The sequence below is a fragment of the Filicampus tigris genome, chromosome 6 (assembly GCF_054856515.1).
Source record: "Filicampus tigris isolate MCC_2025a chromosome 6, RoL_Ftig_1.0, whole genome shotgun sequence".
Classification (NCBI taxonomy): domain Eukaryota; kingdom Metazoa; phylum Chordata; class Actinopteri; order Syngnathiformes; family Syngnathidae; genus Filicampus; species Filicampus tigris.
Window position 1 is genome coordinate 4,662,469 of NC_141222.1, and position 25,597 is coordinate 4,688,065.

Here is a 25,597-nt window from a genome sequence, read left to right on the forward strand (position 1 = left end):
ATAGCAAAACTCAGTTCACTCACTGACTGCATGAAGTTCTCGTTCGCGTGAACGAGAAATGGCAGCGACACGTTCACTCACTGAATCATTGGTGAACGGGTAATGACATCACTGATCCCCGCAGCGACACGTTCACTCACCGAATCGTTGGTGAATGGGAAATTACATCACTGATTCCCGCAGCAACATGTTCACTCACCGAATCGTTGGTGAACGGGAAATTACATCACTGATTCCTTCGTGAAGACTAATATGGCAGTATGTTCAGTAAATCCCGCTTACATCTGACGTTGGCTGCTGATTGGTCGATCGCGAAGATTGACAACATGCGCGTGGCTGGGCTCAAATAAACTGAGAAAAGAACGAATCACTTCAGAAAGTGATCCATTCACTCAGGTTCACTGAAAAGATTCGTTCTGTTTTAACGAATCGTTCGTGAACGACCCAACACTACGAGCAAGTATACAAGTAAAAGACATTGAGCTGCCAACCCGTCTGTGTGTGTCCGTCGTTATTGTCAATCGATCGCCATCCAAAGCTTTACTAAAAGCATCTTATATTACAGGATCGGTAGATTGCAGTTTTCTGTATTTGCAAGAGTTGATAGTCAATATATGGGACATTTAAGGTCCCGTATGGGACAAACCAAATCAGCCAAAAATACGGGACGTCCCGGCTAATACGTGACAGTTGGCAAACCCTAGTTAAAAGCCTAAAAGAAACACTTGGATGAGCTTAACATTGGCACTTATATAATAGGTTTGCATGTAAAAATGACATCAGTACTAAAATGCTCCGCCCAAAAGACTCAACAGACTCAAAACAAAAGGCGTTAGCACAACAACATTAGCTCCTTACTGTCCGCCCAGCCTGCTGCGTCTTCATGTCGCGGGGGTGTGTCCCAAGCAGACACCGCTTGCAGCCGCGAGGGTGAAGCGGCGTCAGAGTGAGGTAAGACCTCATCGAACACCGGGGGTGTCTCGAACGTGCGTATCCAACTCCACAGCCGAGTGTGGCCGCATTGGAACGTACCATTTCGGCTGTTACGTTCCATTGGACGGCGTGTTGTCGGTCGAAAAACTCAGGCCATTCCTCATCCAAATAAATGTGCATGTTGTCCACTCATTCCTACTTCAGTCTCTTTAAATATCCTGACTGGTGTTTAATGCCTCGCCCATCCTGACTCCTAACTGTGATCAGCAAAGAAGCAGTGTTTTTTTATTTTAATTTTTATTTATTTATTTATTTATTTGAGCAAAGAAGCAGGGTGCGCTCTTCCCAGCACAAATCTATGTAGCTTCCACATTTCCTCATTCTCATATAAATCAGCCATGGAGAGGTTAATCCTTTTGATATGTTGAAGTGGTCATATAGGGAAGTCCAGATAAATTTTGGTACCAATTGATCACCGTTTTTGGACGTTATAAGCAATAAAAGTACAATGATTTCCAATGGAGAGTTTGGAATCGGTCCCTCCAGTGACTCCGACCGAACAAGGATAGAACGGTAGGGGGCGCAGCAATTCTCCTCATTAACATGGGTCGTTATTCATGGAGTCACTCATTTCCTAATTTCTCCAAAATGAATGGCTAAATAGAAAATGACAACTCTTTTCATTTTCCTGATCAATGAATATATAAAATGAACTTGCTAGTGAAAACATATCCATCCCAGCCCAACCAGCCCTTTAAAATAAATTCAATTTTGATTGCAGAAGCATTCTCTCATGCTGAAAATTGTAGAAATGGTTCATTACACACAGAATCAAGCTCATCCCCTGGGCACCTCAGACCCCAGACCTCAAACCCATTGAAAATTGGTGTGAGCTCAAGAGGAAAGGACCCAGGTCGCTGGATGGTTTACTGTAGACAGACTGCACAAAGAGGAATGGTCGAAGATGCATGTGCATTCTCCATCTTGTGAAACATTATGAAGGTGCTGTTTTGTTGGCAAAAGGGGGTTGTACAAAGTATTAACATGAAGGTTGCTTATTATTGTCACTGACATGATTTAATGTAATTATTTATTAATGTAATGTGGGATTTTCTTACCACTGAATAAATGCAGTTGGATTAGAAGTTGGTTTTTTTAATTATTATTATTACCATTTCTAAACTGAATTTATTAAAAGCCAAAGAACACATCTTAACCAGGGTGCCAATAATTAAGGAGTGCGGTGTATGAACCTTCATATCAGTGGATGTAAGAAGAGTCATACAAGCCCTTTGCAAATTTGCTGCTCGGTGGCCTGGAGGAAGACTTCCATCTGTGATGGTTAGTTTGGGAAAATTCTGAAAAAAACCTTGTGTTGAATATTATTTATATTAGGGAGGTGCGCGACTAGTCGTTCAACCGTCTACGATTTATTAAATGTTTTGTATTTTACTAGTCGGTTAAACGTGGCATTAAGTATCACACATCTTGTTCCACACGTGTCTACCTCTGTAAACATGCTGAGCACCAAGAGAGATAATTGCTCCCTCCCCCACTAAAAAATCCAGTTTTTTTTGTGTAAGCGTTCATATTACATTAAAAATGCGACCTCTGTCTTGTCTGCTGTATGAACACGTGTCTTCAAAGTGGCCCGCCTGCGCAGAAGAGACGACGTCACACCCGACGTTGTGTTTGCGGAAGTAATGTGGTCGAGCGTGTCGGGGGCGTGTCGGGGCATTCAAGTGATTAGGTAGCAGGTAGAAATAAATACAGTATTTGGGGGAAATTATGAGGCGAGGCTTTATTATCTCATTTCATGGAGACATCACTAACAATGACGTCACGTCAGAACCGTGCGTAAAAAAATCTATCTATCTGAGCCGTGGCTGAATTACTACAATCGCCATAAATGTCCACTTTATGCTTCACGTTTCAAGTGGGATTAAATTAAAGTAAAATATAAAGTCAATAGTGTAACACAACTTTGCAGATTCGATCCCCCTGCTGCCAGCACTTTGCATCTTGGGCTCGTCAATGCCGTATACAGTAATATGGGCCCTGGCCGTTCAGACCGCGAACGCATTGGAAAAGATCGGATACGTATCCGATCTAGGACCACATATGAAAGCGACCCAGGTCACATTTGAAAAATTCGGAATTGAGCCGTTCAGAATGTCATTTGATACAGGTCGCATATGGGCAAAAAAATCCAATCTGGGTCGTATTTGCCTGCGGTGTGAACCTAGCCTAACATGGTGCTTGCGAATGAGATCCTGCTGGACTGGGAGTCGGTACCATTACTCATTACATTATTCATAATAAATGCCATGCATTGCATTGGAAAATGCATCAGAAATGTATTTCTCTTTTAATTGTTCACCTTTATTCAGTCAGTTGTTGTTACATCAATAGAATTTAAATTAACAAACTGTCCTGCATGTTTGGGCTAAAATAGCCCCTAAATACACGCAACATTTGCATTTTAAACTTTGAATTCAATATGTATTAAAATTCCAGTTTTCTTCCTTATAGACTAGTCACAAATAAAATTTTCGGCGGGCAAATTAGTCGAAATTCCCATCCCTAATTTATATTGTGCAATCCAATATATTTCCAAACCGGAAAAGACAGAGCTATATTTTAGCAACACGGGAGATATAAGTGCAAAGAGCCCATTGTCTATTTGGCAGATTGAAATCATCCGAAGGTAACTCACTTCATGATGAGGATGTAGATTGCATACATCAGAACCAGGACAAGAGACTCCCACCTTGACACAAGTATATATACAACAAGTCATGTTATTCTCACAGATGAACAACTTGATTCAAACTAAATAAATAGATAAATAAATATTAGTTTTATTTCTCACCAGCACACCTTTTCATCATAGATGAACTAGAGAAGCACACAAAAAAATGCGACATTTTATTTCATTATAACTGACAACTCGATGTCTCACAAGAAGCCGAACAGCAAAATTCACAAGTTATTACTCTGAAATTTCACCCAAAAAGCAGATATCACAAACTTTTTGGTGGGTAGTGTATTATGCATGTTTTGCATGATGTTTTTCAGACATTTAACCACCAGAGCAAAACAAGATCAAAGAGAATGCTGAAAAACATTTTTTTAGAAAACAAAATATTGATCATTATAATGTTGCCGAGGTCTAGTAAGCCAATGCATGAAATTTGAAGGGTGCATGGCACCAAAATGAGTGTCTTACCGCAATAAGGGCTGTGATAGAGAAGGTATAGTAAACAGAATCTCGAAGGAGAGCCCAGTGAGAGAGCTTCACAGCCTGGAGGGATACAAAAAAATACACTCATTCGGTAAAACAGCCAGTGTTTTTTTTTTTTTTTAACACACATACTTTAATAGCATGACAACGTAAAAATTTGAATTGCAGAGCTGGGCAGTCCGTCCCTGGGCCGGACCAGTCGGACCCTCCGGCCCGGCCGGATGCCCATTTTTGGGGTGGGGGGAGGGGGCTGACAAAATTTTAAAAAGGGCTGGACTAAGCATGGCCGGAAGTGGATTTTAGTCCGGCCCACTAATCGGCCCTCATGCGTGTGACGTGCTCGCGAAACAGCCAAATTTCATCTCACCCTACTCGGTGAAAGGGTTCTTTTTAGGCTTCTTTCTACTCCCGTGTCGGCGCGAGCGGCAACTGCCGCATTGATTCACATGACCGACGCATTGTGCTGTTGGCGACAGGTCTGCAACACATGCCACGTACACATCAGGAATTGTTGCTGCTCTGATTGGTCCACGTTTCCCCTTAGCCGCCACCTTCCAGATCGATTTCGCAATAAAATTAAATGCATCGTATAGTCATCTCGGTCCCTTTATGGTTGTAGCAGGCACGATATCCATTGTTGTCGCTGTCTTTTTGAAGCGACGCTCCCCGACTTGGAACATAACTGTTTCAAAACAACTTGTGTCCACGAGTATAGTCAAGCTGCGCGCAGCACTCAAGGATGACGCCGGCACAACAAGGTGGACTTCATGCACTTCGTCTCGTCTTCCCTACTTCCGGAAATACGCCGTAGCAAACCTGCTGTCTATAGTGTTTTGCTGGTATGCTTTTATTTTGAAGGCCGGGAGGTGTGAAGGAGGGGAAGTGTGGAAAATAAGTAAATTGTTGACTGTGACTTCTGGCCATCTGTTGGACCAAATAATTATACATACAATACGACAAATCCAACCCCGGGACTCGCAATGCAAGTAAGCACACGCAGTTGGGTAAGTACTACTGTCATGCGTGAAGCGTGTCCACAGCGGGTTCGAATTGTAAATTAGCCAGCTAATGATCTTTAAAAAGCCTCTGCCGTTAGCATCTCTCCCGCGGCGACGTCAATCACGAACGCTTTGTTTTTCTGAACCTGTTTCTGTTGTGGTGATAAATGTTCATTTACGGAATGATATCTACAAAAAAAAAATCAATTCAACTATTATTTTTCATTATAAAATGTGCCAACATCAATAATTTAAACCAAATGAGCCAGAGGATGGAGTAAAAATAAAGGTGTAACATATTACTAATGATAAAGGATAAATCATGCAAACAATAAATTAATCTTGCAAACCAGTATGAAGCAAAGTTATTTTCAATGAACAACACACGGAGCGAACTTAACAAAGAACAAAGATAAATAATTGTATTGGCTTTATCTTCGTTCCTTGTGCAGTTGTTTCTCAAAAATGCAAGTCCAGCCGCACGCTGCGCGATGAGCACTGCAAGGATGAAATCATTGAATATTTTTTTTAGTTGGACAAATTCGGCGGGCCGGATTAAAAATCCCTGCGGGCCTTAGTTTGCCCATGCCTACTCTAACATGTCATGACAACGATGCATTTTGGCGTGGACCATGACGAGACTTGTCCCAAACAGAGTTGTTTTAAAGTCTGTTGTCTGAGCGACAGGAAGCCAGTGCAAAGATGTGAGCACTGAATGATTTTTTTTTGGTCTTGTCTGAGTTTATCTGGAGAAAATTGCTTTGTAGTCACTCAGATCTGCTCAATACAATGGCAGAGTAAATCTACATGCCCATGTTCACCTCCTGTCAGTGACAAGTAAATCTGAATGTTACCTGCATAGTTGTGGTAGGACATTATATAGCTGTATATTAGCTGACCAAATTGAAGCATGTAAAGATTGAACAATAACGGTCCCAAGGATTGACCTCTGGGGAACTCCACGTGTCATAGCCATTTGATCTGAGACACAGTTACCAATTTTAACAAAACACATCCTGTGTAGGAGATGGGGGATCATGGGCCAAGAAAATAACAAAGCACCACAGAAATGTGATCAGACATGATAATCAAATAGCACACCTTGCTGTCATGTCGCATTTGGGAGAAAGTCGGAGCACTTGCACAAACAGGGAGAACATGCAAACTTGACAAAGGATGGTCAAAGGAGAGGTTGACAGCCAATAGAAGGACAATGTATTATTATTATTATAATTGTGATGATGAATATTATGGTTATTATTATTTTTATTATTACTATGATTACTATTATTATTTTTACTACTAAAGTCAAAGAGCATTGTCCTATAAAGTGTATTTGATAGACCAGATGCTGAATCTACTGCACCACGTCACTCCAAATTGTTAATCGCCTGTGTTGCTACCTCATTATCTCACTACGATTACATAATGTACAATCTGGGATTGCATCACTGTCTAGTGTGTGTATTTTTCAGAGCAAAGAGCTTATCCTTGTACTCCGGTCATTTTAATGCAAGAGCCCGTCCCCCCCTTTGCATGTCAGATAGCATCAGTCAGAGAATGCTCTTTATATGATCTGTGTAGCTATCTGTAATCTTTAGTCTGAGGCTGACTCTCATATTGCAGTAGGCCTCCGCTACTCGCAGGCTATAGAGAATCGCGAAAATCACAGTATAATTGACCACCCTTATAAATGCCTTGAAAAAAATATATTTTTAACCCCAAATATTCTTGAAAAAATGGAGATAAACCTGCAATAAGTGGTTTCCATGACAAATGGGCATTGGCTCCAAAAATGCCAACAATAAAAAAGCAAAAATAAATAAAAAGTATACTTTTTACTTTTCTTTTTTTTTTTTAAATCAGCGAGTAGGTGGATGCCGAACCAGGAGATTGTGGTGGTGCAATGTAATCTTGATATTTCTATTTATTTGACAACTGTCTTAGATATTAACACTGACAACATTGGGGAGACAGCTGTAATAAAGCAACATTGACATGATTATTCAAAGTGCATTCATTCATTCACTTTGTTTAACATTCAAAGCCACCCACTGGGTCAGCAAATCAGCACCACAATTACATCAGACTTGAGGTTGACATTTTTGGTGGAATCTCGCGGGTCACGGGTAGGCAAAATAAATCAAAGGCGCTCCAACTATGTGTCCGTCTGTCAGACAAGGCAGAAGTCCGTGTGACGCTCATTATTGTAAATCGTTCCTGTATAAATATCCAAGTCTGGGCGTGTACTTTGCCACAATAACGGCCATCTAACATAGCAATGATTCCTGATTCAAACGGATAGGGTCATAACGGGAACCTGACATCAAAGATCAAGTGTGAAGTAATCTTGGCCAACCATCTTTTGACGGCTAAAACAATTTTAAGCATTCTTCCGTTACTTTTTATGATGCAAACCACCCAGATTCATAATTAGACCCATAGCAACGCGCTTAACAACGAAAATACATATGCTCGGCAATCTCCGGTATTATTCAGCGAGTGACGTCATTAGAAGAGATCGAGTCGCCAGTCACCAATTGTACTGCACTGTTGATTGTCCCGTCAACTGCTCTTTGCCATTGTTGTTGCATTTCTCTGCGAAATGCCTTGGTGCTGTGTGGCCATGCATTGTTCACATTCAGCCAGAAGTAGTTTGAGTGGCCAAAAGATAATAATCATGGACCAGTTTCTTCCTCGCAAAGCGAATGAATTTCACAGTGGTGTCGTCAAGTGTTCGTTCTTTGTGACAAGCACTTCGAAGATCTGTTTGGCTTATGATAAAGGGTTTGAAAAAAGGTAGGTGAGATTGCATCAATAGTGAAAAACGTGTAGTCTTTCTTTGGACTGTTTTCGTAGTATATGCAATATATAAGTAATTGTATGTGTAAATTAAAAGAGTTGGAACTTAAATGGTGTTAGGAAATGAAGACAGAGCTAGACAGAGTATTTATAACCATTAAGTTAAACAAGCAAAACGTACAAATAGAAACAGACAGACAGACAGAGTATGCATTTTCACAGTTATATCCAATAATGTAAAGTTAAATGAAGTGATTTTAGTATATTATTCCGTTATAGGCTCAGTTTTTACATTTGTAAAGCTCTTTTTTTTTTTTAACAGGCCAATAACGTAATAACCAGCCAATTACTGAACAAGTTATTATATTATTGGCAAAAAGTTATTACGTTGTAGGTGCACGATTTTTTTTTTTACGTTATTGGTCAGTTATTACATTATGGGCCTATTACATTTGAAAATGGACAAATGTATTCCGTTATGTGCTGTTATTACGTTATCAACTTCTACAGACCAAGCATAATGGAAAAAATGGTGCACGAAATAGTGAAAAAGAGGGTGACAAACTGTTCAATAAATCCGTAAAATGCAATTTATTTTTATTTTTAAAATGTAGCTGACCTCCAAAATGGAACCTTTTTGGGAGTAGGAGTCATGCTGAATGGGAGCAGGACGGGATGGGAGTGCTTTTCACCGTGAAGGGATTTTTTTTCTGTGGGAGTGGGATGAGACGGGAGTGAAAATCCGCTCCCGTGTCACCATCATACCTGTCCTGCAAAGAAGCCACACACGCCGATGATGCAGAGTATGTTAAAGACCGCTGAGCCAACAATGGTGCCCACGCCCACATCACCTTTGGTAACAAACACTCCTGGGGAGAAAGTGAGCCAAATTACACACAAAAGCACGCTCGCTCGCATGCACGCACACACATAGATACACAGATACATACATACACACACCTCCAGCACATACATATATGCATGCATACATACTATACAGGACACTATCAATTAATTACAGTCAGAGTTAAAGCGTTATTTTTTGAATCGCAATAATCAAATTTTTAATCTCTAACTTTATTGTTTCTGTATGATGATGAGATCCATTTTGATGCGTGGGGCTTGTGCTTGAGTTGTTGGAGGGGGTTAAACAAATTATTCATTTTGGCCCAGTTTCTTCCCCATTGTTGAGCCATGAACACTGACCTTATTAACTGAGGCGAGGGAGGCCTGAAGTTCATTAGCTGTTGTCCTGGGTTCATTTGTGACCTCCTGGATGAGTTGTCGCTGTGCTCTCGGGGTCATTTTTGTAAGATGGCTGTAACTCATTGTGGTTCGCAAGAGTCCGGAGGCTACAGCAATGGCTTTGTTTTTCAATTTTACAGACTAATAGATGTCAATTTCTTTATTTCTCATCTATTCTTGAATTTCTTTGGCTCATTGGATTTTTGAGATCGTTTGGCCGACTTCTTTTTGTCAGACATGTTCTAATTAAGTGATTTCTTGATTGAACAGGTCTCAAAGGTAGCGAATGTTGATTTTTCTTCAAGGTTGCAAACATTCGCAAAGACATTCGCCAGAAATTCACAAACAGTTTTAATGTTCACAAACCATTTTTTTTTTTGTCGCCAAGAAATTTGGGGACAAGTGAACGCAAAGGTCTTTGCGAACGTTTGCGACCTTGAACAAACTAAAGCCGAACCTAAACTCCATATTCTACTGAGCAACGAAGATTTGCGAGTGTTTGCAAAGGTAGAGAATGTTGATTGTTCATCAGACTTCAATCAAGGTCGTAAACATTCGCTAAGACATTCGCCAGACGTTTGCAAAAAGTTATAATGGTCTCGAGCAGCTTTTTTCTTTGCCAAGAAATTTTGAACATGTTTGTTTGTGTGGTCAGTGAAAATGAACGCAGCTTTCCAAAAAAATATTGAATTAGCAACAGTTAATTCATGATTTAACAAAGGGGACAAGTACTTTTTTTTTTTTTTTTACAGAGGCCAGTAAGCATTGACTATTTTTTTTCCTGAATAAATAAAATCAGAACTTTTGCTGGTCTGTCATTCATCATCTATCAGTGGCCTGGATACCTCATTTGTCATCTATCAACGGCCTGGGTACCCGTCCGTCATTCGCCAGTCTGTCATTTTTCGTGAAGAACCGTCAGTTCATCAGTCCATCAGTTAAGTGCGTCAGAAGTCAGTCAGCCCGTCAGTCGGTCCGACCACCACCGCCCCCATGTCAAATAAAAACGTCAGAAACCGGGCGTCAGTCAGTGACGGACTGAGAGGGCTGTTAGTGACGATTACATGGACGGATGAAAAAACTGTTCCAGCCGTCATTTTAAAAAAGTGTCCCGTCATTCGTCAGCAAAACAGGCATCTGTCAGTAACGGCAGTCCGTCAGTCTGACAGAATGTCCACCTCAGAATAAAATCACCAAAATGAAATCATTAAAATGAATGATTAAAATTATGTTTACTGGGTTATCTTTGATATTTACATGAGTTTAATGATCTTTCACATTGAAGTGCGCAAACTAATTGAAAAAAAAACATTTTGAGAAGAGAGCAAATACTTTATATACAGTGCATAGTAGGGGTGTGCATCTCTCCACCAACGACAATTTGATATGGTTTTCAATATGTAAGGTGTGATACAATTCAAGGACGGTTCGATTTGAAAGTGAAACAATTCGGTTCTGTTCGACTCAGTGAGGTTACGATTCCATTCGATATAATATGGCTCAGTTCGATAGTGTATGATGTAATTTTTTTGTTGTTGTTATTTTACACACATTTGAATGAATATGTCAGTACTGTAAATGTGCCAATTCCTTCTAAGATATATCTCTCCAATAAAAGACGATTCGATACATTTCAAAGTGGAATGATTCGATTCAGTTCGATACGATGAACCCGCACCTATTAAAAGCAAAAAATGGTTTTCCAGTTCAAAAGTTTTTGTTACACCGCAAATACATACATCTACAGTACACATATACATATATTAATCAGAGTTGGGCCGGTCCGTCATTCGTCAGTGGCCTGGGTACTCATCCGTCATCGTCATTACTGTAGGCATTTTTTCATGTACATGCTACATGCACAACATGTTCCAGCTGCTTGTATGTCAACATACCAATGATAGATGTGAACAGCTCAGGAGCTGAGCTGCCTGCGGCCATGAAGGTTGCACCTGCAACGTCCTCACTGAGATGAAGATGCTGCAAAGCCCAGGATGAAAAAGACAAGAGTGGTTAGGAGAATTATAAAGGTGGGTGCCCAAAAATGTCAATATCGAGGGAAAGTGCATTTATTTCAAGAATTTGTTTCAAAAAAAGTAACTTGTATGTTATATTAGTTCACAACACACAAAGTTAAATATTTCAAGTCTTAATTTGTTTCAATTTTGATGACTATGGTAGAAAGACGTAAAAATACGAAATCCAATGTTTCACACAATTAGAATATTTCATGTGACCAACAAGAAAAGATCTTGAACACAGAAATGTTGGCCTTCTGAAAAGTGTATTTAAGTATTGCCCTGAGTGCTTTGGTGGGCCAATCAAGTACTGTTATTCCATGGATATTAAAACAAGTATTGGTAGTTTTGGCTTTGTGGGCAGGTGCCAAATCTTGTACCTATTCCGACCACATTTTCTCCTTCTTCTGAACATTGTTGGCGTACTTTGATACAGGGCTCTGTGAGCATCCAGCTTCTTTTGCAATTTCTTTTTGAGACCTTTTCTTGTTCTGAAGCCTACTAAGCCAGATTGAGATCATTTAAAGGCTGAGGCAAACCTCTGAAGGTGCCTTGCGTTAATTACCGTACTATATTTAACTTTGTCATGTTACTAAAATTTGTTGAAATACTGGATTTTTTTAGGTTTGTGTTTTGTGTTACCCTAACCTCTGCCGTAAATATCAAAATTGAAACAAATAAAGGCTTGAGATATTTGACTTTGGGCATTATTTTCGTTCCGAGCGCAAGTCTAGCGCAAAGCACAGTCTGACTGCGCATGGGAGGAGTTTTCTTCCTTTAGGTAATTTGCTGCAATTTGCACTGGTAGGGTTGCGCCTTTGTGCACCCTTGTGGGATGGGAGTGTTTTTTCCCAGCCAATCCTAGCGCAATCCCTCATTTGCATTTAAATCCGGGCAGTCAGAACCTCAGTACGCACAAATATACCGTGCTTTACATTGCGAACAGAAATAGTCTCGCCGGGGTCCATGCATGACACTGGCAAGTAAACTGGAAACTGAGTGAAAGTTTAGTCGGACTCGCCGACGGACGGCCGTTTAAAAGTAGAGGTGGACCGGCCTATAGGCGGGTACTATTTTTTTCCTACGGGAAAAATGACGGATGACGGACGACGGAAGGGGTACCATCGCTGCTGACGGATGACAATCGGTCAATTTTTTAGTAAAATGCCCTGCTCTGGGGTTAGGTTACATGTCTGTTAAATAAAGCATGCTGCTGAAACACACTCCGAAGTAAATTTGACATACTGTGCGCATTGGTGGAGTTTTCTTTCTTTTGGTATTTTCATAGACTTTCCACTAGTAGAATTAGGCGTGAGCGGACGGTTGCGCCGTTGTGGGATGGAAGCAACAAACTCCCGGCCATTTGAAGTAGCTCCCCTCATAACCGTTAAAATCAGGGCGGTCGAGCGCACATTGCCGAAGCAGAAATTGATTCACTAGGTGCCAAGTGAGTTTATACCGGTAAATTGCAAGCTCTCCCCTGTGGATGATGTTGTTGGAGACCACCTTGCACCCCCGATTGTGCATGTGTCTCTGTGTAACCCCCCCACCTCAAAACACACATGGTTGTGCCACGCAGACAGGGGTTGCTTAATGTGTTAAAATATTTTTATGATAACGATAATAATTCTATCAATGATTTGATTTCGACAACAATTCCGAAGAATTTTCCCAAGCTGTTGTCATATTTATGAATGAAATACGATGACATCTACCACACAAATTTGTTCGTGCATCAAACAAATGCACCAAAATTGCATTACACCACCTGCGCTACCATTTAGACCTGCTTTTTGCAAGTCTAAAATCGAGTCTATTTTTTCTCACCAAATTGCGAGATGTGTCGGGGACATGGCAGCCGCGTCAGCCGGAACGCCCAGCGACACGTGGAGCGTCTACCAAATTCACAACCACGCTAAACTACGCTTGCCTCGGCAGGAAAATGACGGGGTGGCCGCCTATGAAATTAATGCCTCAAGACTTTTGGGAGTCGAGACAGAGACAAAGACCGAGACCTTCAAAATGTGGTCTTGAGACTAGTCTCTGGATACTAACACGACCTGTCCAAGGTATATCTTGCCTCTTTTCCACAGTCAGCTGGGACAGGCTCCAGCTCACCCGTGACCGTAATGAGCGTAAGCCCTATAGAAGATGGTTGGGTGGACACAGACATTGTATATACTGCACCTCTGCTGAGAATGTTGAGTTTTTATCAGTGGGGGTTTGCCTGTGTGTTTATTTTTGTACAACCTGGCCTTTTTTTTTTGATTATTAATTAATGATGGTCAGTGTTCCCACTAGGATGTTCCAATTTAAATTTGGTGAGAATCCTGATGTAGTTATATACAAGTTTGAAAATCAATTCTTGTAATGGTGCAAATATATATATTTTTAAATCGAATACCTCTCAAATCGGATTTAATCTAAGCAAAACTTAATATATTGCAATAGCAAGGTAAATAAACTCAACAGACAGAATTGCTCATCTACATATTTATACCTCACATATCTTCTCCAGGGAGGGAACAAAGTAGTCATCACAGACCACGGCTAGAGCACAGAACATGTAAATAGTCTGTGAAGAGAAAGTGGTAAAATTAAGCATTAGTGAGTGTATGTTGTCAAATCCAAGTCCAAGTTCAAAGGCTTTGACACAAACACAAACAGTTCTTGTAGTCATTTCTGTATATTTTGCTGGAACCCTGTGACTTTCACCATACATTAAGTTTTTCCTTTTGGCCTTGCTCATACTGCGACATTAAATTCATATTCACCAGGAAAGATAAAACAGGAAGTGAGCTAACTGATGGCGGTACAATCGGTGATCTGATTTCATGCAAATGTAGCACAGTGCATAAATGAAACATTAATTTCACATGTCATGAATAATCTGACTGAATATTTACGTTACACAATGCACGGTATGATTATGTCTACTTGTTAATCATACTGACAACAAAATTAATAACTTATTTAATTAATAATTAGGTTAATCCAAATAAAAAAATTGACATAGTTAATTCATACAAGGAACTGTTCATACAAGGAACTGTAATTAATGGAAAAGGTTATATTGGTTTGCTTAAAAATCAGCTTGCTATGTTTCACAGCGTAGTGGGCGACATGCAATCATGTTTGTCGAATTCCTTCTTCCTCAAAATAGAAAGATTAAAAAATAACTTGGAGTGGGGCCTTAAACCTCAAAATATATACAAGAGGCTGACCTTCCCAAAATGTATTGTGCCCCCAAATCAGACACAACACAATCAAATAATTTTCTGTTAAAATACTCAACAGATGTTTACTACATCCCAATTGCAAGTCATATGTAAAGCAAACATATTTGCCCTTTACTTTTGTTACGTCCCATTTATTAATTAAAACTATTTAATTAATTAGAAAAAAGAGAAATCCCATAACAGTGTGTTATCACCATGAGGAGAAGGTCATGTCTTGTGTCATTTTTCTTTTGATAAAAATGAATGCGGGTCCCACAGCTCCGAACACCAACAACATAATATACATAGTAAACTAGATCCTTGGTATTTTCTGCCATCTTAAATCAATGTAAAAATATTCAAAATATATTAATTACATAATACCGGTAATCAATTAAAAGCCGTATTAAGTCATTCACTGCCATTGACGAATTTACTTGTCTTTTCACAGTCCAGCCATTCAATCCCAATTTATTCATATTTTTTTCAAATTTTTTCTAACATTAGGGTAAAAGGGGGTCTGAAAATGTCTGGCAGTAAATGAGTTAAAATTGAAACTTTGTCAAATGCCCATCTGTGTAGTCTCCAAAAATCTAGCATATTACCTGGTTTAAAATGTAAATGCACTGAGCTCCTAAATTAATAAAAGCACACTCTTGAATTATAAAGATGCATGGTTAACTTACACACAAGACATGCAAGGCCACTGCTCCCTCTGCTCTCTCTTTGTTTGTGAACAAGTCGGTGGGGAATTCGTGCAGAGCTGCAAAAAAGTACACATTCAGCAGAGTTAAAGAAAAGGTGTGGTGTCACTTTTTTTGTCTTCATTTGAATTCATGAATGTACTAGACATCACAAAAAGGGCTGTGGTTTGGGGGTAATTTTTTGGAATGGCAGGCAGAGTGGTCCAACAGACAAACATATTTTAAGTCAATGTGGGCGTCAAACTCAGCCCAATGTCAATAGACATGCTTCCTTGATGAGACACAAGATAATTAGGGCACGGATGTATCGAATTGTATAACACTGAGTGAGATATTTTGGGTATCAAAAGATGAATGGAGAGCAAAAGAATATGCAAAGTGAAAACATTGTGCATAAAGAGCTAAAAATAGTGCTAGAACAGTCAGTAAAATATGGAGAGGATACTCAGAGGAAAGTTGGCAGAACGACATAGTTTGAAGGAAAATAGCAAGGACCTTTAGATTAAAAAGGTTGCCTGATGTGTTATACTTCCTCCGTGTTGCTCCTTGACTATCCCCACATCTCCCTTTTCAAAGGTCAACACAGTGACAAGCAGAACTGGGCTTTTTTTTCATTTCCCTGTCCGGTTATTGCCTTCCGCCTGCAGCCGGAATACCCTTCCGCCATCCATTTATTGGCCTTTTTGTCCGGCCTGAACAAATATTAATCGCCTAAAGGACGGTCCGCCTATCATTTTAAACAGGCTTCCGTTTGCGTTTCCGTCTACAAACTTCGACCAACTTTCACTCACACGGTTGGGATACCCTGGCCACTGAGGGATGACGAATGACGGACCAGCAAATTTTAGTAAAATGCCCACCTCTGCTAAATACATCCATATTGTTGTATATATATTAGGGGTGTAACGGTACGCTAAATCACATTTCGGTTCGGTTTGTTTTTTTGGAAACTTCGGTTCGGTATATTTTCGGTACAAAAAAACTGATTTTTTTTTAAATATGTTTTTTTGAAAAGATGACAAGTAAACGGAAAATTTTTTAGAAAAAAAAAGTAATTGCGAATCATTTGGGTGATATTCTAAGAAATTACACCAGAATAAAAAATACACTAACTATAAAGTTCTCTTAATTTTGTAAATTATTAAGACACTAAAATCTTTAACACTCAGCAGCAACAGCCTATGACACATCTAAGTATTCAAGTTAAACACAAGTTGTCATTACAGTACATGTATACACTTTTTGTGATAAAAAAAATACAATAACAGTTACAATTATTGCTAACTATATTATTCTTTTTATAATGAAAAAATACAGTAACTTTAAAAAGTTTTTATGAAATTATATACAGTTTTTAGGCACTGAAATCTTTGAATGTTCAACAGCATATTGTAACGAATTGGGTTATCTGTGTTGTGGTCGGATTTGTCTGTTGCTGAGTTGTGATGTTTCCGAGGTTCATGAATGCACCGTACGGCAAGCGAGTGGGGCAGCGGAGAAAGAAGAGCGAGAGCAGTTGTACTTGGATTAATAAAAACGTGATTATTTAACTACGTCTGACATCGTGTTCCTGGAAGACGCTACAATATGATAAATCTCGCTGGTTAAGTTGAACGTTTTTGCTCCCTCGTCTAAGAAACATTCACAGTCGGATGATGCCGTGCATGTTAGACGTGCTAGCCGCAACATAGCCGCCCATCTCATGTAGCAATGTCGGCAAACAACTTTGGGACTGCTCCACGTACCTTTCCCCATCGGCGATTTTAACAGGAAAGCCAGAATGTTCCCAAACAGGAGACCGCAGTGTACGCGGGGACCTTCGAGATCTGGCTCTTTTCTGGCTCTCTCTTTTGTGCCGCCACCCTCCTCTCCCGCATGCAACAGTCAATAGCGCCCGTGCGTAAGCACGCGCTAATAAGTGGACCGAACCGAACGCAAGTGGACCGAACCAAAAGAAAAAAAAAAACGTCAACGCCGGAGAACAAGCGACCGCCACATTTGTTGTTCAGAGAAGAAATAGATCCAAACAAATGGTGAAGAAAAATGGCGAGTGCAGGAGAAAGCATGGAGTTAGAGGAGCTTTCTGCACTATACAAATCAGCCGTTTGTATAGTGTATTGTATATATAGCATAGTCAGCCAGGAACATTTCGGCTTCAGTACGGTAACGATGGAGGGCCAGGCTGCGAGCGGTGGAGCGAACAAGAACTGTTTCGGCGTTGTTCGATATGTGATATGTTGCAGGTAACACTTCAAACATGCTAACACATGTAAGACAGCATCACCCCGATACAGTTACTGGGGATCCAAAATAAGAAAGCCACTCAATACCAACAACATATCCTCGCTACTTTTAAGCATCCTGGAGATGTGAAAGCAGACAGAGCCAAAGATATTAGTAGCAATCGGCAATCTACATCGCAACATCTATGCGCCAATATGCTTTAGTCGAGCAGCCGGGCTTCAAACGTTTATTAAATGGGCAGGCTAGTGATATATCAATTATTTCCCCTCTGTTGTTTCTCACTACATCACAGTCAGTCCATGCAGTAATCAACAATGAGGGCTCAGCTTAGTGGAGGGACAAATTCTGGCTCAGTTTGCCTCATTGTGGCATTCGAGCTGCCTCCTGCCCACTTGTCTGCCTGCCTTACTGCATCATCTCTTGCCAGTCTAATTTGCTCGGGAATTTTGAAGAAGCCACTACTTGGCACCAAGGGGCTCTGACTGGAAATGTAGCATGACTTAGTTTGGCTTGTTTTCCCAGTGCCGGTGCTCTGTGGTACCTTTGCTTTGCTGTTCCGCTTGGTTGAACATGTTCAGAAGTACAAACTTGTCACGCAAGCTGATGTATTCTACTATTTGCGTCTTAGCTCTTCGTCCTTGCCCTAACTTCCTCAAAGGCTTTTCTGCTGCATCACAACAACATTGCAAGAACAGCAACATCGCCGGGTAGTTCACTGATAATGTGACTTCAGGACACGAAGAAGCACGTCAGTTTGCACCACTTCACAGTGCCACATGTCTACCGTAGTCCGTTTTCTCCCCTCTTTTACAGGTGTGTAAACAGAAGGTTAAAAGGAGATGCAATTAGCATTAAGGCAACAGCTGTAATGGTAAAAGTTTTGTTGGTGATGCCAACAGACCATTTGCCCTTACCTAATGATGGATAATTTTGCATTTTTCCAACAATAGCATTTCATTTTGACAATGGGTCTGAATCCAGTCCTCCGATTTGGAAAGCAATTCCGCCGGCTTCCTTAAGTTTCAAAGGGTTTTCATGGTGAATTTCGTGTCAGGGATATCTGCATCTTCTAAGAATGTAGCTGTCCCTCAGTTCAATACACAAGGGAGACATTTTCAGTTTGATAACATCAGGTAACATTTATTAAACATAGTGAAAACTATGTACAAACGACCACACATTACTTCAAAGATCATGACAAAATACAAAAAGCACACCAACTATCATTCTTTTTCATTTCCTTCATTCCGCTTGACAAGGGCGCTAATCTAAGATTCATAACTTCAGCTCTGGTTTCTTTCGAGACATCAGAAGATGACAAATTGAGCAATGGACATGAAATAATTACATTAACAAAAGCAATTCACCTTTGGTTTGTCAAGGACACTCATTTGAGATTCAGAACCCTCTGCTTGGTGTCCTGAATTTTCCATCTTCCCATATTCATGGGAGGTGCTTGTCACCTATGAAATCTCTGTAGCCCATTTATACATACATGGCATCATTTTGAAAGAGGTTTGCTAATAAAGCTTAGTGACATGGGTATTGCGTAATTTTTACTCCCACCAAATCGTATGACACTGTACACTCAGTATCATGCAGGATTTCATGACAAATACCAAACAAACAACCATAGATCTAAACTAAACTATTGAAACAAGATGGACAAAGGCCAGAAGGAGGTCAAGTGCAATGGAGTTGACAAATAAACCAATTTAACTTTGTTACACTGTTTAACTCAACCAAAATCATTAATATCAATACCTGGGTCCGTCAATAACAGAAGGTTTAAATAAAGAGAGCTTGGTGTATGCCTGGATTTGTGTCTCCTGCTCGCACCTGAATTCAACGGACAACATGATCACTTCTGGTCATGGCTTATACAACATTTCCTAACTGGTTTCTCGGGAGATGATCATCTTTGACAATTACAATTTTGCTAACCCCTTGGTAGGGTTAGACTTATATTAAAAAACAGTCCTGGCATTTTTGGCGGAGACCAGGCCTTCTTAATTAGTGGTTCACGTAAAGTGAAGTCAACCCAAATATATATTTTTTTCCGAATATGTCTATGCAACCCCACTAGTTGAAACAAGGCATTCTGATAAATATTGCATTCGTGGAATAAAAGTTAATCCACTCGTTTTTACCCATCTCTGGGGGCGGCCATTTTGTCACTTCTTTCGACTAAAAATGACGTCACAACTACTCAGGGCTCAGGTAAAGACCAATCATGGCTGACCTGTTTTCTAAAGCTGAGCCGTGATTGATCGTTACCTGAGACCTGAGTAGTTGTGATGTCATTTTCAGTCGACAGAAATGACAAAATGGCCACCCCCTGAGATGGCTAAAAACGGGTGGATTTTGTTTCTTAACTCATATTCCACAAACGCAATATTAATCAGAATGCCGTGTTTCAACGAGTGGGCCTGCTGGGAGCATATTCTTGAAAAAAAATGTGTTTGGGTTGATTTCCACTTTAAGTCTCTAAATTGTCCTTTATGTGTGGATCGGTGGATGGATCGATAGCAAGTCTATCAAATAACCAGTGTGGAATGCAAATAAGTAACTTAAATTGGATACTTGCTGCTCAATACATTGTTTGTTTCTCATCTTAGATTGTTTCTGGCTAATTGATGCCTCATTGTTTGGGAGCTAATTTGAACTCTTTTATCAGTACAGAAATAACATTACACACACAAGCACTCTCTTCTGTGTTGATCCCATCCTATCTGAAGGAATTCTTCTCAACCTTGGTTAGTCAGTGATTGAAACAGGTCCAAAACCCATCAGCCAACAATAACAAAACACCCGAACCAAACAATAGTAAACATAATTATCTAAGTACAAATCAGCAACACTCTTGCTCACCTAGTGACTCTCTCCCACTTTCCTTCTCTCTGTATACCATGAATATATGAATATATATATAAATCAAGAACTTGTCAATTGCTTATCCTGTTGAGCGACAGGGTGAGCTGGAGCTTATCCAAACCAACCTTTGGCGACAGGGGGTACACCCAACAGGGATTGGTCATCAGTCACAACCATCATTAATGAACCTGCAATGCATCATTTTGTAGTGTGAGAGGAAACAGAAGTATCCAGAGAAAGCCTACACAAGAACTGGCAAAGCATGCATACACTAGACACACAGGAGTTGCGCCCCAGAACGTTGGGGGTCACCTAGTGAAATGGAAATACAGAAAGTAAGGCAACTTGTGATATCATGATGTCTGACTTTATGGATACATCTCTGATGATGATAGTTCTACACGTCAATCAAATGTTGATTGTTTTATTTCAAATGCTTTGTGGTGGCGTATAAATACATCAAATTTGGAAGAAAGTGGAGGGTGTCTATTAACAAGCCCAACATTGTCCTTTGACGTATTTTTGCTTGTGAGAATAAATGCGAGTATTTATTGCCATTACAATATTTCTCATTAAAATCTTGTTTTGATTGTGTTGCAGCTTTGTTTTTTTTTGTTTTGTTTTTTGGAGTAGAGCTCGATTTGCTTATACTGCTAGACTAATTAAATCGACTTTTTCATTCAACATTGTAAGGATAAAGTGTGTTGCCTAATAGAGCCAGCCATTTTTGCATGCAAGGCTGAAAAAGTTTGACAAGCTTTGTGTTCTGAAAGGATTCAGCATGATGGAGATGCTTACTGAGTACTGTCTCAAATTCCTGCTCTCTGTATGCGCAGTAGATCAAAAAACAGGACTCAGAAAGATGCAGCATCGAGGGGGAACAAAAATCTTTGCTTTTCGCCTTTGAGCAAAACATCAAAAAGGCATCATGCCAGTTATTCGCGCTCTTATTTTGTCTTTCCTGCTTTTAACTTGAGACCATTTTAATTCCCTCTACAGCACTGTCATTTATTTCTTCAGTTAATGAAAAAACAAGAACAGGTGCATGAAGGAGATAGTACTTAAAAAGTTAGATGGTTTAATTATAGCACTGTGCAGAAATTGAACACACCCTGTCTACATCACAAAATAGGACCCTGTACTATTCAGTTAAAAGGCCAGATCGGTTGAGGTTCAAATATAAATGATAATGTGCAAGTAGCTGATTGCGTTACCGAATACCACGTTTAAAACCGTACGCTTTCATTCAGTGTACTGTAATTGTAACTGGGTTTGAGTCTTTTTGGGTAATAGGATATCAGTAAGACACAGCTACATTTGTCTTTTTTTGCAAAGTGTTCCAAACGTGTCAGACCACTTTGGCTGCACTTTGTCCTTTTTTTCCCACCTTGAACTCCCAAAACATTGGGAAACTACCGGTTTATGTAGGCCTCCAATGGAACTCTAGGTTCTCCCTTCCATGGGCTCTCTCCAGGGGTCTTGCACTGGACACGGTTCTCCTGCTTGTTAAAGATTTGTTCTGCTCAGCACACCTCAGCTCCCACACAAAACTCCATTCTAGGAGAGGAGGCTGCGATGACTGAATCAGGGCTTCCCTGTGAAAAATGTGGTGGCTGTGCGCAGGCCTGTGGCTGCAAGTTGAACTGTTTGCAGGAGTTCCTGGTTAAGAATCTTGCTGATTGATGGGAGTGTGGTGGCCCCAGGCAGCGTGTGCGTGCTCTGCACGCGTGTGCGTGTGTATGTGTGTAGGTTTGCACAGTCTTGCCGTATACAGTATTCTGCTTGTTTCCCTTCTTGGGGGAACACAAACAGCTCCATTAGCACATCTCATGAATTCATCAAAATACAGTATATTACCAGTCATACTTTCAATTTCAATTCAACCCCCTTACCCCGCTCTTAGACATGCACGCACGCATGCATGCACACGCACACTCTCAAATCAAATGTAAAATTAGCCAATTGAGTGATAGACCCTCAAATAAATACATCCATCCAGTTACCATATTAGCTCCAAGTCAGCTGTAATTACTACATGCCTTTATGAAGCACAATCCTTTTATATACTGTATACAGTATGCCACAAAAGTGAGTACAACCTTCATATTTTTGTAAATATTTTATTACAGCTTTTTATGGGACAACACTGAAGAAATGACACATTGCTGCTTTGTAGTCGGTATACAAATTGTGTAACCCAGGAAACTTGCTAAGCCTGGTGGCAGAGAAGCCGACCGGCTTTATAACAGATACTTCATTTTAGTCAGTGTACTTTATTTACATTATTTATCAGTAGGTGTATCACCATATATCAGGGGCAGAGCCATGGGTGGGCCTGGGTGTGCCTAGCCAGAGTGACAGACTGCCCACCCAGTGAGATCCATGAAAAAATAAGAATGTCATAATTGTAGTTGTGTAATGAAGATCTGAACTTCATATTATTCAGTTTGTCATTTTATTGAAGGCCTTCACACATATGTTATTCCTATAGTTTATTATTGTGTGAAGGCGAAGGCCATGTTGTTCAAAAGTATTGGGACACCCAGAATTTTCATCCCCAGGTATCCCTAATGAAGCGGCCATGTTGTTCAAAGGTATTGGGACACCCCAATTCGTGGCCCTTCAGCGCGTCACTATTTGATTTTATTTTTCCTTCATTTGGCGATTTTGCATGAGGATCATCTTGACAAACTAGTGCCCTTTCTTTGTCTTTTTCATCTTCGAAGTCAAAAGCCGCTATTCAAGACAATCAGTGAATTGGTATCACCTGTGGTTGCTTATTGTACTCTGTCCAATATCAAACTTGGTGCACATAAATTACAACCAAAAGCTGTTTTATATGAAGTCTTACTTCATAATAATGATGATCAGGATCGTTATTATTAATGATCAGGATTGTTATCGGGCTTCTTCACAGCTTGCTGTAGAGCGCAGGTGGACTTCATACCACCGTACTGAAAGCTACCCCACTCAGCTTGCCAGCCACCCCCAAACCTTTCATGTTGTTACCCTGTTTTGCTCGTCGTCTGTTTCCCCCATTTCGTGCATTCCCACTATGTTTGATTATGATACTATTCTCTCTCCCCATGTTTTTTTAGACTCCGATTTTGATTTAAAACCTGAACCAGACACAGATTTTTGTTTTCCGTCACCCAGCCAGCTTTTGTCCTGTTCTTTTTCCGATGAGTCCGTCCCTGAATCCCGCTCATCGAACACTTACTTGGGCACTCGATTGGCCATCTACCGTGGGCCTCCACGGGGTGGCCAGCGACGGTGTCCAAGTAAGGGTTCCACTCCGTTTTTCAGACACAGCTCTCTTCAGTACCCCGAGTCACCTCGTACACCGCCACCTTCCTCACCTCGTCCCAAATCACCAGTTTTATGTAGTCCACATTCCCCGGGAGCTGTAGTCTCTGCCCCTTCGTGTTTCTTGTTCTCCTCAACCTTTGTCGCGGCAGGCTGAGGTGCAGCTTCCCGATCCCGTGCCGGTCCCTAGCCAGTCAGCTCCCCGTGCCGGCTCCTCGGCCGCTGCAAGTCCCCGTGCCCGCACTGGCTCCTCGGCAGCTGCAAGTCAGGGTGCCGGCTCCTCGGCAGCTGCAAGTCCCCGTGCCCGTGCCAGCTCCTCGGCAGCTGCAAGTCAGGGTGCCGGCTCCTCGGCAGCTGCAAGTCCCCGTGCCCGTGCCAGCTCCTCGGCAGCTGCAAGTCCCCGTGCCGGCTCCTCTGCAGTTGCAAGTCAGCGTGCCGGCTCCTCGGCAGCTGCAAGTACCTGTGCCGGGTCCTCGGCAGCTGCAAGTCCCCGTGCCCGCGCCAGTTCCTCGGCAGCTGCAAGTCCTTGTGCCGGCTCCTCTGCAGTTGCAAGTCAGCGTGCCGGCTCCTCGGCAGCTGCAAGTACCTGTGCCGGGTCCTCGGCAGCTGCAAGTCCCCGTGCCCGCGCCAGTTCCTCGGCAGCTGCAAGTCCTTGTGCCGGCTCCTCGGCAGCTGCAAGTTAGCGTGCCAGCTCCTCAGCAGCTGCAAGTCCCCGTGCCCGCGCCGGTTCCTCGGCAGCTGCGAGTCCCCGTGCCGGCTCCTCGCCAGCTGCAAGTCCCCTTGCCGGCTCCTCGCCAGCTGCAAGTCCCCGGGCCCACGCCGGCTCCTCGCCAGCTGCAAGTCCCCTGCGCCGACTCCTCGGCAGAAGCAGCCCCCTGCGCCGACTCCTCGGCAGAAGAAGCCCCCTTTGTTCACGTCCCGGCAGTGCACACCCTGCGGCCGTCTCTCAATCACTGTTGTCTTAGTTGTCGTAGTATATGGTAGTGATGGGTTGATGATACCTCATGGAGTGTATTGACACAGTACATGAACTCTGTTGACACTGTATTGATACTGTGTTGGTCAGTCAACACTGACCTCTGCTGTACATGAGAAATCATTGCAGGTCACATTATGTAAAAAAGGATAAACTTGCATGCTGACCCAACATTAGCTTGTGAAATAATATCAAATCTTTATTCAATTGCTAATTTTTTACTTAAAATGTGATCTTTGTATATTGGATTTGCTCCATTTGTTTGCTGAGTTCAAAATCTGCTTGTTTGTGTCAACGCTCAAATGAGCACGTAATATATAACAAATTTATCTAATAAAATTTTGAGATAACGTGTAACTTATGTATGGGATTTTGTTAACCAAAGTGTTCAATCTCCATCGAACAAACCCTCAACATGCCGATACAGTTTGGTTCCTTCTAAACACAATCCGACACGGCACAGCCAAACGACACGCTTAATGTATCGGTCACATGATTTTTTGTTAAAGCGATACACGCACCAATACAGGGTTTCAAACTAGAGATCTCGGAGATTTTAAAGAAGAGTCTTGTCTTCAAACCCCTCAGAATGCAAGTAAGACTTCATGTGAGTGTGCATGTTTTTATCTCTCTGTATACCGTTTGTCTGGGCATGGTGTGTGCGTGTAACAGACTGTGCAAAGACGGGGAGGAAACAAGAGTCCTTAAATGTCACATTACTCAGCACGGTAACTACACTCGCGACATGCAATGTGTCGGCCTGCATCATCATCGCCCACTGAGCACGTGCATAACAGGCCCCCAGCCTTCCACGTGCACTCCGATTATGCATGAGATGCACACGGGATGCGCTTGTTCAGATTCCCTTGGGTGAACAATGCAACTTTAATCAACTTTTTTGGTATGCTGAGTGCCAGCATCCCTTGAGTTGTTTCTGTTATTCTTCTTAGTCTTTGCTATTGTTGGCTTGAAATGATTAAAGCATTGGCAGCTTCATTCAATGGATAACGGGTAACCTCGACTTCTGATTGTAGC

At 41.3% G+C, this 25,597-nt stretch overlaps 1 protein-coding gene across 1 annotated transcript in view; it reads right to left on the minus strand.

Annotated features, from left to right (window-relative positions):
* LOC147145543 (sodium/potassium/calcium exchanger 3-like) overlaps nt 1-25,597 on the minus strand; it is a 54,475-nt gene that overhangs the window by 14,489 nt on the left and 14,389 nt on the right. Inside the window, exons 3-9 of the mRNA XM_086033933.1 lie at nt 15,145-15,221; nt 13,741-13,815; nt 11,118-11,202; nt 8,743-8,846; nt 4,163-4,237; nt 3,806-3,831; nt 3,650-3,703 (exon numbers count right to left, since the gene is read on the minus strand). Coding sequence (XP_085890059.1) covers nt 3,650-3,703; nt 3,806-3,831; nt 4,163-4,237; nt 8,743-8,846; nt 11,118-11,202; nt 13,741-13,815; nt 15,145-15,221 — 496 coding nt within the window. The remainder of the gene's footprint in view (nt 1-3,649; nt 3,704-3,805; nt 3,832-4,162; nt 4,238-8,742; nt 8,847-11,117; nt 11,203-13,740; nt 13,816-15,144; nt 15,222-25,597) is intronic.